Genomic DNA, 14,074 nt, shown 5'->3' with positions numbered 1-14,074 from the left:
TTAACTTCAGAGATTTTATTGTAACTCATTTTCAAAGTAAGTCCACATGCCAAAGTGTACTTTTACCACAGCTGAGAGCATCTGTAATGCATTTTGATGTATTTGTTCTCTGACCTTGCTGCTAAAGAAAGTAACATCAGTCATTCAAAATGTCAGACTGCAGGATCCCACAGAAACATTCTGTCTCTCACTGCCACGAAGAGGTTTAAGTGAACAGAAAGGAGACAAGGAAAAAAAAAAAACATGCTGATTCCAAGTCACCTTTGATTTATTCAGTCACCTAAAATAGTACATTATTCATCTGTTGCTCTTTTCATTGCAGAACCTTTTTGTCCCCAGGTACAGCAGCCCAAAAACCCATTTCACCTTTTAAATGCCTTTTCCATTGTCACAGGATTCTCAATGCAGTGAGCACAATGAGTTTATCTGTTAAATTCAAAATGGTGTATAAGCACAATAGCCCAAATTTGCTTTTCCAATTATGAGACAAAGCAATAATTACTCTGGACTAAGCTGCCTTCAAATAAGCCTCAAAGAGAAGTAGCTTGCATCATTATCATAATAAAGAAAATCATCCACTGGTAAAATTGACAGTTAATCGAATTAAACTGTTTCCTCGAAACCTGGAAAGAGCTGGTTATGTATGAACCATCACTGTGTTACAGAGGTGAACCCACTTTTTAGGAGAGAATGTACACCATCACCCAGAAAAATCCCTTCTTGGTCGACATTAAATATGACCTAACAAGATACTTTTCAGAAACAGCTACTTACAGTTGCAGACAAGGATAATATGAGGAGGGAAAACCTGTGTGGTTGTCAGGGAGAAAACTGGAGCGAGAGAGACCATCGACTCTTATAAAGACCCCCCCATTTAAATATAAAGACATCCCAAAACGTTCTTCTTTTTTTTTTCCATCTGAGTTTATGTTACACAAAGACTTTTCTGTTTGTGACTCTGCATTTTAACAGTTCTGAATTTGACAGACAACGCCTGATTTGCATTCAAAAAGCATCATAAACATATGAAGCTACTCCATGCTACTCCATCGTACATCAATCGGGCTATTGAGTGGTAGAAACCTTCATTTAGGGAACATGTGGTCTGTCAGAGACAAATGCTCTTCAGGTGGTTTGTGGATTTATGCCTCAGCGGTCGTAGGAAGAACTCTCACAAACAGAGTTTTGGTGTCAAGAGATTTGACTGAAGAATCAGCTGGCAGCTCTGGAAAACAGAAGTATTTATGGCTAAAATTACATTTGAGAAGAGCAGTTTTTAAAACTTTTAAAACCCTACAGCTAAGGAAAGTTACTTTGCTTTATCAAAGCAGTTAAAAGAAACTTGGTGTCTTTCAGGAAAATGCTTCGATTTTTTAAAAATGACAATGCACTAACTCGTGTTTTATACTTGATTTGGACGTCCTACTGGTTACAATAAAGAATACACAGCTTAGCATCTAACAACATACACAACTAGAATCTTACAGCTTTCCCTACAAGCTGAAAATCTTTTTTTTAAAATCTGCCTATGTGCAGATTTGCAAAATCTATTCCAGTCACAGAAGCCATTTTTCTGCATGTACTACTAGGTACTGAGTACTATTTTAAGGAAAATCTGGCAAATACATTTACATGTTTTTACTAACTTTTCATGAGAAAGTGTGGGAGGAATCACCGTATCTCTATCAGCCATTAATTGCCTTAAAATCTGTTTCAGTGATGGTTTTAGTGATCTTTTTTTTTTTACCCTGAGTAAGGTCCTCATCCAGGTAGAGTTTGAGCCGCCTGCTGCGGAGGCCAAAAACTTTGGCAGTCTCAGAGAGCAAGCCTTCGTGGTTAAGCCGATTCTGGCCTACTGGGTTGACCAGTAGGAGGGTACCCACGTCTCCTGATTGGCACTCTAGAAGAGATAGGGAGGGTGTTAAAGAGAACTGTACCACATGTTACATCATTAACAATGTTTTTTATTAGCAGGGATAGTTCTGTCCTGAGAGGGCATATATACAAGCTTCAGCTGGGAAAAGATGAGGAAAAACATCCTGGCTAAGTAGAAGGGAAAGGTGAAAGGACAGACTGAATGACTCAAAGGATAAAGTTGGATTATACTCAATTTCCTGCAGTAGAAGCAAAACTGCATCATAACTGCACAACCAGCATGCATGACTTGGAAGAAATGGAAGAAAAACCTAAACACAGCTACAGTTACTCCTTGTCAATATCCACTTAAAATAATAGGAATAACTGTAATGTTGACAAGAAATCCATATACATGGTAGTTGATGGTAGCGATGAGGAGACAGATGCCACTCTGTCTCCACCAACAGCTGGTTAACTTACAAAAAAAATGAAAAATGATCTTGATGAAAAGTGCTATACAAATACAGGTCATTTACCATTTACCATGACCATTTGCCTGTGGTGCTGATGACCACAGGCAAGCACTTTACCATTTTTAGTTTTGGTGGTAAGCTAATTTAAGTGGCTGTGCAGGCACAAGTACAGAATAAATGAATAAATATATGAATCAATGTTTGAAGCCCCAGTGGAGGAAATTTGGTCTGGAGCAAAATCAATGTCAAACTTTTCATTTAAAACTAGTTCAATCTCGAATATAAATGCAAATATAAAGAGGACAAAAACAAAACAAAACAAAGAAAATCTTCTCAATATTTCTCTCAAATAAAACGTTGGTCAGACGAAGATTAATCTTTAGAAGTGAGAAAAGCGTGTTGTGCACATAAATTCAGTTTCTGTGGCTGCTTCTCTCACCAGCTGGCTGAGCGTTGCATAGTAGAAGGTTTACATAAGGACACGCGATGGTGTCGGTGGAGGGGGCGGGGCCAGGTGACGCAGTTCCCGCAGTCACTGACAAAGTTTTACCAGTCAGAGTCTGCACGTCCGTTTTGCTGGTCAGCTCTGTGAGAAACAGACAGTTACAAATATACATATGTTTCATGATGATTTGTGAAATCTATAAAAACCAACAAGTCCTCAGTCACACAGAGTTAGAGATCTGGTGGAGACCCCCTGGCAACCACCTATAGCTAGGGAGCAATGCTTATTCTCTAACCAGTTAGTCAGTGGTTGTTTCACCCTGCCTGCTGCTGGATAAAATGAAGGCAAGGCAGTATTCACTTTAGGTTTGCATCACGGTTACTGCTTAGTGAGTAGCTGTCGAGTGTTTGCAGACAAGTCGGCACAAACTACGTCCATGGCAACCACAGCAATCACAACGAGGTCTCAGCACAGAAGACCTCTTTGTGGAATACTCATTTTTCCCTAGCGACTGGTGGTTGTCATGAACCAGTCTCTAGGCCTGCATGACTGGGGCCTAAAAGATAAAATTAGTTTAAGATTTATTATCACAGGATAATGGTTGATTTTACTGTTGTCATGATAAATGAAATCAAAAAACTGACTAAGCTCTGTTGGCATTTCTCGCATGATAAAGTGCTCTAGCTTATGTCAGAAGGCTTTATGAAATGTTTATTTTCTCTACAGTTTAACAGAAAGAACCATTTTATGACTAAATAATTAATTAATTAATTCTCTTTGATTTCAATTTGCTGGGGAAAAAAAGCACAATATTATGTTGTTTAATAATAATTTAAATGATCCTTACTCTTAAAAATGAACTGCTCTGCAAAGTGGAGTTTTACAGCGAAAGTTTGCTACACTGTGTGTAACTACCCGTGTTTTCTGTTATTTTTTACTGACATTATAGCTATGAAGAAGATCAGAAAAGTGGAAAAGAAAAACAGTCAAAATTCTGCAGAAAAACTATAAAATTAAAAATGGTTAAAGTGTAGCACGAAAACAGCCAAAATAAAGGACCCAGAAATATATAAAAAGAAAAGTGAAATAAATGACAGATAAAATAACCGACTGGTAATAAAGGAAGAATTTTCATTGTTATTAAATATCTGGAGGTAAAAAGAAGATGTACATTTTTAAATAACATGATTAAATGTTCTCATAAAAAAGAAGGGAGTTTAGTTCTCACCAGTTCCGTCACTGAAGAATTTGAGCTGTGTGTTATTGGTTCCAAAGATGCTGCTGCACGCTTTCTTCAGCTTGTCCAAGTCTAGCCTGTTATCCCCTTTGGGATTCTCCAACAGCACTACACCCTCTGCACAAGAAACCAGTTCAAGAGGATTATTAACATAGCCAAACAGTTACTAAAAGTAAATCACAGGTAAGATAATGTTACTGTATTTATATTATAGTTGTATTTAATATTATATGTGAATTTGGTTGCACATATGTATAATCTCAATCATCAGCAGAGAATATTTATTTTAACTCTATTTAAAATTAGACAGTTACAGTTTTCCTGTTACACCACTTAAACTGGAGAAAAACAGATTCTCTCCCCATGTGCTACCTTGTTCTTTGTTGTTGACCTTCACCTGGAGGTTGACATATGTGCAAGCTGGTCCATTTAGAGGAGCCCGAGGGGCCGAAGATCCCTTTACTATGGTTAACTCCAGGTCTGAACCCTTCAGCTGCAACAGACATAGAACAAAGAGTGAAAGAGTCAATAGAGAAAAGCACACATAAGTTTCAGTCTCATGACAACTGCAACAAATATACTTAAGAGATTTGCAAGAAGGTAACCACTAAACACAAAGTTAAAAAATTTTTATTACTGTAACACCAATTTGAGTGCTCCTTGTGTATATTATGTATATGCTAAATACTTTCCAGCACGTTTCATGAATGCTTTAAGGTTGTGTCAGACTACAAGCTGCTACAAAACTCAGTCATATATAACCCTGCTTGGTCTACACGTATTCTTTTATACCTGGGTCTTTTCATCTATGATAACGCTGGCAGTTTTTGGGACAGGGAAGGGGAGAAGTGGAGCCTTTGTGGTAGCCAGGATGAAGTCAGTGTGAGCCTTGATCACAGAGTCCAAGTACTCCCCCTCTGGCTGGGAGCGGTAGTACACCGTTATCTCATCTGATGGCACCAAATGCCCCTAAGACCAGACATTAAGAGACAAGTGGCATGAGAAGTGAGAGTTTTCTTTATTGGAGCAGGTGAGTAAACAGGCTAAAAGTCTTGCTTCAGTGGGTCTTCAAACAACAGCACAAATCCAATGACTGCAAAGGACACAAAAAATCTTTAGCACAAGTAACTCTCTTCAAAGTTTTTTTTCCTCCTTTATAAATAAATTACATCTGGAGGAAATGATTACCTGAAAGGAAGAACGAGACAAACAAAATGAAAAGATGAACAAAAGAGTAGAATAGCTGGATTAAAAAGCAGAGACCATACAGGAAGAAATAAAGGTGAAAGCAAACAAGGGGACATTTTTACTGGATGACAGCCCATTTATTTTGGCATCATATGCCGCAAACTTCCAATAACCTTGACATATTCAAACACATTGATCTAATCCTATTCTGAGTGTGCAGCTGGGCACACACATGCACGGCCACACACACATGTACCAACAGTGTAGCACACACATTCTTGCAAACACGCCATTTGCAATATTTGGCTCAAGGGCGGACAGACAGCCAGGTACAGAGAAGTCCATAAGAGGAAGAAGGTTTAAAGGGTTCTCCAAGTCAAGGTAACTGATCCTACCCTGATGGGGCTAGTACAGTGCACATGAGCCTCTGTATGAGTGTGTGTGGTGGGAAGGGGGGGGGAATAAAGCAACAGATCTCTCCAGTTGGGGAACAGTCCATTAAAAATAAGGAAATGGTGACCCCTGTTTCTCAACTCTGCCTCCCACGCAAACAGTGATAACAGGTGCAACCCACCAAACTACTACCAAACATGTACAAGAATTGCTAAAAATTAATTCCCATCCACAGGGTGGAAAATTCCTGACAGATCTCAGTTTGAAATAACTGGAGGAATTTAACCTGGCAGGGAGCCAATGCACACCACTGCTATAGGGGGACGGAAAAAACTGTTTGTTGCTTGTGAAAACAAGGGGCTGTTGGCTAATCCGTCTTTACTCCCCAGACCACTTCAAAGCTCGAACATTAGAATCTGAAAGGGGCCAGACTGTAATTAAGCTTCCATTAAGCCTGCCTTATGATGGAGAAACCTCTAACTGTGACGCTGCAGTGGAAAGATTTCAAAACTGCCCGGACAATACAATGAGACATAAAGACGAACGGGGGGAGGACTGGGGTGACGGAAATATAACAAAAAGCAAAGTTTCTGTTTTGACTCTACGCTGCAGTCTTGAAACATCATCAGATTAACTAAAATGGGAGTGGTTTAAAGGACTATGATCATACATGTGAAAGCAGGGGATTGTTTAGTTTGTTTAAATAAAGGAAACATCCTCAAAAAGTTCACATCTGAAGCAAAACCACTCAAACTGCCTTAGTGGCATGTTTTGTTTTGCTGTTGCAACTACGTCAGGTTCTGCTTATTAAACACTGGATTGTAAAATTCAGGAGTGGTGTGTTATGTGTCCCTCTTGTTTCCACAGCTAGTAGTGGTCCAGAAATAAATGCCCCACCTTCTTGCGTAGTTTCTGAATGCGGTTGATGACCTCTCTGGCAACGCCTTCATCCACCATAGACTGATCTGGGGTGACATCCAACAGCACCAGGACCTAAATGATAACAGATCATGAGCAGAAGAGAAGAGGGGAAGATTAAACTCTTAGCAAAATTTATGACAGAACTCTCCTGATGTTTTTCTGTGACTTGAGATGAATGTGGCGCTCTAATAAACAAGATTAAATTCTGGGGATCATAACTTAATATTTCAAACAGGTCTAACAAATGTAAAAAATAAAAAAGCCATTTTACATTATTATTACTATTATTTTATTTTAGATTAAAACAGATGTTTGGAATAATATTTAAGCTGGAGGTTTAATTAATTTCATTAGTATTTATTCTAATCCAAGCTTTTATGTCTTTAAGATATGTCAGGTACTTTGATCCAGAAAGTGAGAAGATCATTAGTTAATGTAGCTATAACTGTGAAAAATGTACATAGCACTATCTGCACAGCAAGTTAACTGTGTGCTGTGTTTTCCAATAATACTCTTAAATAGAAAGAAACAATGAGGTGAAATGTGCTCGTCCTGGCATACAAAAACTGCCACAAAAACTGAATACGAGTCATAAAAAGAAAGTATTTCACACAAAATAAAGATCTTCAAGCATTACTAATCTCCTAATATACACATACAGCGGCCATGTTTTTTTCTACAGATGTTCAAATGCTTGTTAATGGAAATATCTAATCAGCCAACACTTTTTGGCAATTCATGAGCAAAAATGCTAATGCCAGGTTGTTTCCAGCTGAGAGGAATGCAAAAGTAACTTAAATAAACCCTTGGTACAACAAAGGTATGCAGAAGAGCATCTCTGAATGCACAAAATATCAAACTTGGATTACAGGAACAAAATATTGCATTGGTTGCCACGCCACTCCTGTCAGCTTAGAACAGGAAACTGAGGCTGCAATTCAACAAAATTTTGGCAATAAATGTCTGGGAAAAACACTGCCTCATCAGATGACTTTGAATCCGCTTCAACTTTTGGATGGCATAAATTACATGAAAACATGGCTCCATCCTCCCTTTTATCAATGATTTAGACTGCTTATGGTGATGTGCATGGCATCGTTTAAACTGTTTAAATGCCACGGTTTACCCGAGTATTGTTACTGACCATGTCCATCTCTTTATGACCACAGTACCCATCTTCTGATGGCTCCTTCTAACAGGAGAACTCAAACAGCCTCCACAGTTACCAGATCTCAATCCAACAGAGGCCCTTTGGGATGCAGTGGAACCAAAGATTATCATCATGGATGTGCAGCCAACGACTCTACAGCAACTGTCTGATGCTATCGTGCCAATATGAACCAAAAGTTCTGAGGAATGTTTCCAGTCCTTTGCTGAATCTATGCCACAGAGAATTAAGGCAGTTCTGAAGGCAAAAGGCCGTTCAACCCAGCACTAGGAAGATATACATAAAAGCGCCAGTGAGTGTAATTAAATTACTTTAAAACTGAACCATCCAGTCCTTTACCTCATTGTTACAAACTATTACTTTGAAAAGGTTAACATTTAGAGTTGACAAGAGCAATCTTTAAGCAGTTAGTCTGCTATCCTATTGCCCAAACATTTACAGTGTCAAAATGTAAGACAACATCCAGGCAGCAGTAAAGGATATACTGTCTGCTTCTCATTTTATCATGGATAGAAGGAGAGAAAGATGAGTGAATGTACACATAAAACAATGGAGAAACAGAATATGAGAGAGAACAGAGCGTCAGACAGATGGAACCTGAAGAGTCAGTGTGAGCGAGTGAGCAACAGAGAATTAAAAAGCCAGCTCAGTAAACTGGTATTAAGCTGCAGCCGTGTGGCATGTATGCGGTTGAAAGAGCACTGATTAGAGAGGGCCTCTGGGAAATGCATATATACTGATTCCACTTAGCTGCGAAATAATTTCATACATCACACTCACAGTAAAGAAACATAAATGCATTTACAGCATGTGGCAGCCTGGTGTAGCAACAGCAGCAGAGTAGTTCTTTTTTTTTTTAAGATCTAGTCACATTACACTGAGCACCTGAATATAGTCAACATTGACAGGTAGCCAAAGCAAAGAGGTTGCAAGACCTCCTCCTTGCATTTTATTTAAACTTCACACGGTGGCCAAAATTCTTTGGATACAGGGTTGTAATACCAAGAGCACTGGGTTTACCTGTGCATCAGAGTGTGCTTCATATTGTGCAGAGCCTGAGCTCTGATCAAACGTGTACATCAGCCTCAGGTCCTCCTCATGGAGCTCATGACCATCCACCACTATGGAGCCTGCAAATTAAGCAGATAATTCATCATAAATATATACATTTAGCAATATAACGTTCATCAATTCCAAGATAAACAAAGTTTTTGAGTATTTTAAGTAAGAAAATGTTGGTTACCACAAATCTTTTCTTTTCTAATCTCAATAAATAGTAATTATTTTTTTTCCTAAGGAAAAAAAAAGGATGACATGTGGATTGTATAACCATGTTAAACACTATACTTAGTGTATGATTAAAATTATTGATAATAAATTAATGCAACAAAATATCTGCATTTCTATTCTAATATCTAGTTTTACAAGGATTACTATGCTGGCAAGAGATAATGGATTATTTCTAAGTGTTTTAAAAAAGGTTTGCCATAATGATTACTGATGTGTGTTGTGAATGAATCAAAACTGGCTGCAGACACTGTTAAAAATGATTCAACCTATTTATATCTCTGTTTAAATAAATGTGCCCCATGATTTGGTGGAAGAGTTCATCTCCTGACAGGACTTCTAAAGGAGATTTGAGTTTTAATCACAATGAATAAAGTGCTCTCATTTATAACTTGAAATTTAATTTGTTTTCTTGTTTTCTGGGGTCTGGACTGATGTTTGTTTGTATTTTAATATTACTTAAAACTTAAGTCTTTCTAGCTGCATCCGCACTAGATCTGAGCTTTAAAACAATACCGCAAATGCAATCTGCTCAGGTTCATATCTCCATTTTGCCAGTGGCAGCAATTACCCATATCTCTGTTCTGACTAAAAACCATGACCGTGTTCTCCTGTCCTCTTCACTTTTCCTCACCCGGAGGCTCGGTGAAACAGTCGCTTCATTTCTCTCTAATCTGAGATTTCCACGCTTTAATTTCCTTTGTCCCTCCCTGCTTTGTTGCTGTTTTACATCTTCTATCTTAACCATTATTCTTCCACCTCATGAAAGTAATAGCATCAAAAGGTATAGGTTATGAATATTGGCCACAACCTACAGTCACTTTCTAGCCTACCGGTCAATCTCTCGCTTTCAGAGTCATGGAAATTACACAAAAAGTTTAAAAGTGGACTCAACTCAAGTGTGAGCCATTAGCTTTTTTCCATGGTAAGATTCATTCACTCTGACTGTTCAGACAGACAAAATGCTCCACTTCTGTTGTTCATAGCTTCCGTTTAGTTTAATAGCAAGCAGTTTCACATCATGGCTTGCGTTCGATTTTAATTGATGAACTGTAACTTTGCAGTACTATAAACATTTTCTTCTTTCTGTGCACTCTCTCCAACATTTTTCTACCATCTGTCTCTTTCCATGCATCGCTTCTTTCCGCCTCACAACTGGCTGGACTTCAAACATGCAAGTTATTGGAAATTTTAAGTTCCCACAGTCCAGCTGACCTCTTCTGCCTCCTTCCTCAAAGACTCTGGGGGCTCTCCTCATCTTTCTATAATTGGAGAGACAAGATACCTTGCATTGCTTTGATCCCTACCCTGTTCCAGACCAGCTAGTGTTTGGATTCAGAGGATAAACTGGTTTCCTCGTCGAGGATTCGTCGTTAACACTAACTGATTGTTCTTCACCACTTTATTATTTGTTTAGCAATATCACTGCCAGCTGATTAATAATTTGATAACACCGCTAGAAAACAAGCAAACATAAAAAAAAAAGGATACATAAAGATTAAGTCAATACAGAACATAAGGCCGCTAATTTTCAGCAACACTGCTGAAACAATTTTGTGATTATTTACTTTTTAAAATTTTTTGTCACCTTTCTTCTGGAAGGCTTCAAGCTGTTCGCTGGTGAGCTCCTTGATAGAAGCAGTGACGGCTTTGAAGGCCCCCTTTAATCTCTTGCCCAGCACCATGTGGTCTGGCTCGGCTCTCAGGCGGATACCATACTTGTCCTTGTCTGTTGAAAGTGTCAACTGTCGCACATTAAGCTCCTGGGGAATGAAGAATAGTCAAACACACCATGTCATTGTCTTTTAGTTGGCTGCAAAATTGTTAATATCTCACACTGGGGAATACAATGTCATCTGCCCAAGACTGATACAGGTACAAAAACAGTGTACAGTAGGTCACTCGTACTATGGATGTGCTTGGAACTCAATATAAAATTCACTGTAATGACATACCAACATCTTATTCTGCTATACTTCAAGCAAAACCTAAGCTAAAGTAAACTGTTACAGGGGAGTTACTGTACTTTTATTACTACTACACATTTGATTACGTACATGAACACTCACAATGTACAAGATTTATAGACTCAAGTTTTGCTGTTAATAGAAGTTGACTGATAGATGATTGATTTATGCATCTCCTGACTGCTTGGATAAGCTGGCTCTTCTGGCGCTGTCGTTCCAAACAAACAGACAAACTGTGCAACATGGCTGAAGGGTCCTTGTCCAATCCCTTCTTTACTTTACTTTAAAAATGTTCATTCATTGCCCATTACAAAGGCTGTTCCCATTAGATCGGAAAGGAGCATTAATGTGAACCTGCCAATAAACTCACTGGGCTTCAGTTGTTAACAGAGAAAATGGTTATGGTTTATTTATTTATGTAGAAAAACAAGCAGATACTTCTAATCAGTTGAAATAATACAAAAGTTAAAAACTTTATATACTAGAGTTGTACAGGGCAAGTCAAAAATGATCACCATTCACTCAAAGAGTACATCAGCCCTGAAATCAAATAGTCAGTAAGCCAGTCAATCTGTAAATCTCCAATAAGCCATCCCCACTTTTCAGTCAATATTTCAGTCAGGGGAGAGAGAGAGGGAGAAGGGGGGGCATCTGTGATCCAGTCATATCAGCAATACTTAATTTAGCCATACTGACACCCGCCCGGCCTTGCCATCCATTGGTCCAGTCAATCACAATGCTGTAGGTTGTGACTGAGATCAAGCTCTAGCACAGTTGACTTGCTGACAGAGAGCACAGATAAGCTTACTGTAGAGGGTCGATGTATAAACCTTAAGGGCACTGGGGGGTTGAAAATATAAGCTTACTTAAAATGGGATTCTATCAATGGGTTGATTTCACAAAGAAATAGCTCATTTAATCTTGAGGGTAAATATGGCTTTGAGGTTCTGTTAGTCTGTGTAGGGGAACGTGTGTGTGATGACTTAGTGTGCTGGTGCATTACAATGAAGGAAGCCTGTCAGCTCAAAAAAGCAACTCATTTCATATTTGACATAAAGCTCAGAGGAAACTAAGCTGACAGAGTCACCAACAAGACTGTCAACAAAGCAAAGCTGACCCAAGCTAAAATTCAGATGGCCACAACAGCCAGTCTCACTCTGACTCCAACCTCTCCTCCCTGAATGTTAGGAGAATTCATTCAATTATATTAAATGTTTACCTGTTCCACAAGGACAATAAAAACATGTAAATCGGTTTTTGCATCTTAGTTAATCTTTCTCTTGCTCCTGAGTACTCGTCAGACACATGAACACTGGCCACAAAAAAGGTCAAACCTAAAACATAAAATATCTTTGTTGTGCTTAAAGATGAATCTATACTTAATGTGGTTTTATTGAAATTAAGAAACAATAGAAAAATTCAGCTTCCAAAGATTGTTTACCGGGCTGCAAGGCCTCCACTGCTCTCAATTCTGACTGAATAAACCTTGTTTACTGGCAGGAAAGCTAGAGGCTGACAAGGTTAAATGTCCTCCCCACCAGAAATAAAACAGAGTGATAGATAAGAAGTGGCTAGAACTAAGATAAAGCTTGGAGGATCCAGCAGAAGACGCAGCAGAAGCTCTTTTCTGTAAAAGTTGTGTTAATGTTCGTCAACGCAGTCATGTGGGGGGTTGAATCAATTTTCCAATTTCAAGAAACAAAGACGTACAAAATCCTGCAAAGGTGAGAACATTCTTCTCTATGACAGTACTATAATGTCCTCTTTTGTTGGAAAAATAAAAAGGTAAGGACTTCAAGGATTTAAAGACAATGGGGATTAGTCTGCAAGCCTGTTAAACACCTGAATTAATCCAGCTCACACCTGAATCGATCCTCACTGTCTAGTAAATAAGCACACACTGACATTGGTACACAGAAGACTTATGATATGCTCTTAAAAAAGAAAACATGCCTGTGATTGCACTTTGCAGTTGAGAAATGTGGCAACTAAGGTAGATCAAATGTTAAATAACATTTAGAGGCATGTGCTTCACCCCTCTTTTTGCACGAAACAGACACTGAAATTTCAATTACAGCTAAAGATCCAAGTAGTGTGTGAACATGTACTCCCTCTGATGTTCATCCCCTCTATCAAATCAACAGCAGTGGCTTTGGAGTGTAAACACGGTTCCAGGGATGTTTCTCTTTAGATTATAAGTTAAATAGTACTGATCAAAGCACAGCAAAGCAACAGAATTACAGGCTGGGGAAAACCTTTGCAAGAAAGTGACAAGAAAATACCCCCTCCAACAGTGCATGAGTAAAAGCAAATCAATCTCCCCAATTTACCAAAAAACAAAACAAAAGAATGCAATATGAATACACAATACAATATAAATGTTTGAATGGTTGGGTGTTCTATTTACTTTTTCTAATTTACTTACTTCAAGTATGTATTTCTGCAGTGACTCAATGTCCTTCAGAGCCTCTGGGTCCTGGTGGATGACTACAACCTCCTTCAATGGGTACTGTAACACAAACCAAAAAGCTAAAACCAACATTAAAGAAAAAGCATGCACAATGCAAACTAGCATACACCTTCAGCTACATTTAGATAATGTAGCTGTAAAGTAAAATACCAATTCATCATAAACCTTGTTACAGTATGAAAAGTAAGTACATTTTGACACAGGGTCAATCTACTGCAATTACGAGAAAATGAGCAACAAAAAACAAAACTGCAATTCTTAAATCCTGTGTTTGGCTATATATTGGATCATTTTTTTTAAAACAGAACTTTCTATATAGTATTATTATTATTATTATTATTATTTACATTTGGACAATTACATCTGTTGAGTCTTCTATGATTTTTTTTTTACCCAAATTCAATAAAGAATACTACTACCAAGAAAAACAAACATAATATGGGAGTAACTCAGGAAATGATCCAGCACCTGAGTCAGACATGGTCCATATTACATCACATCTGATGGAATCTGACTGTGTTTAAATTGTGTCTCTTTGTTTTTCTGAATTCATTTCTGTTTTTGGCAGCTCCAATGGTGCTTTTCAAATGAAGTCCAACATTTTATCTGAAAGAGCCCTCTTCATAAGCTTTCAATCACATCACAAGAAGGCAATGGATGAATCTACT

At 38.3% G+C, this 14,074-nt stretch overlaps 1 protein-coding gene across 1 annotated transcript in view; it reads right to left on the bottom strand.

The window, feature by feature from the left end:
* The window catches only part of iars1 (isoleucyl-tRNA synthetase 1), a 62,758-nt gene continuing 48,684 nt past the window's right edge, over window positions 1-14,074 (bottom strand). Inside the window, exons 25-34 of the mRNA XM_004548552.3 lie at window positions 13,362-13,445; window positions 10,558-10,732; window positions 8,703-8,812; window positions 6,491-6,586; window positions 4,805-4,981; window positions 4,385-4,505; window positions 4,004-4,129; window positions 2,770-2,916; window positions 1,748-1,900; window positions 1-1,225 (exon numbers count right to left, since the gene is read on the bottom strand). Of these exons, the coding sequence (XP_004548609.1) occupies window positions 1,143-1,225; window positions 1,748-1,900; window positions 2,770-2,916; window positions 4,004-4,129; window positions 4,385-4,505; window positions 4,805-4,981; window positions 6,491-6,586; window positions 8,703-8,812; window positions 10,558-10,732; window positions 13,362-13,445 (1,272 nt within the window). The 3' untranslated portion in view covers window positions 1-1,142. The remainder of the gene's footprint in view (window positions 1,226-1,747; window positions 1,901-2,769; window positions 2,917-4,003; window positions 4,130-4,384; window positions 4,506-4,804; window positions 4,982-6,490; window positions 6,587-8,702; window positions 8,813-10,557; window positions 10,733-13,361; window positions 13,446-14,074) is intronic.

Source organism: Maylandia zebra, linkage group LG5 (genome assembly GCF_041146795.1).
Source record: "Maylandia zebra isolate NMK-2024a linkage group LG5, Mzebra_GT3a, whole genome shotgun sequence".
Taxonomy (NCBI): Eukaryota; Metazoa; Chordata; class Actinopteri; order Cichliformes; family Cichlidae; genus Maylandia; species Maylandia zebra.
This window is presented reverse-complemented; position numbering and strand designations above follow the sequence as displayed.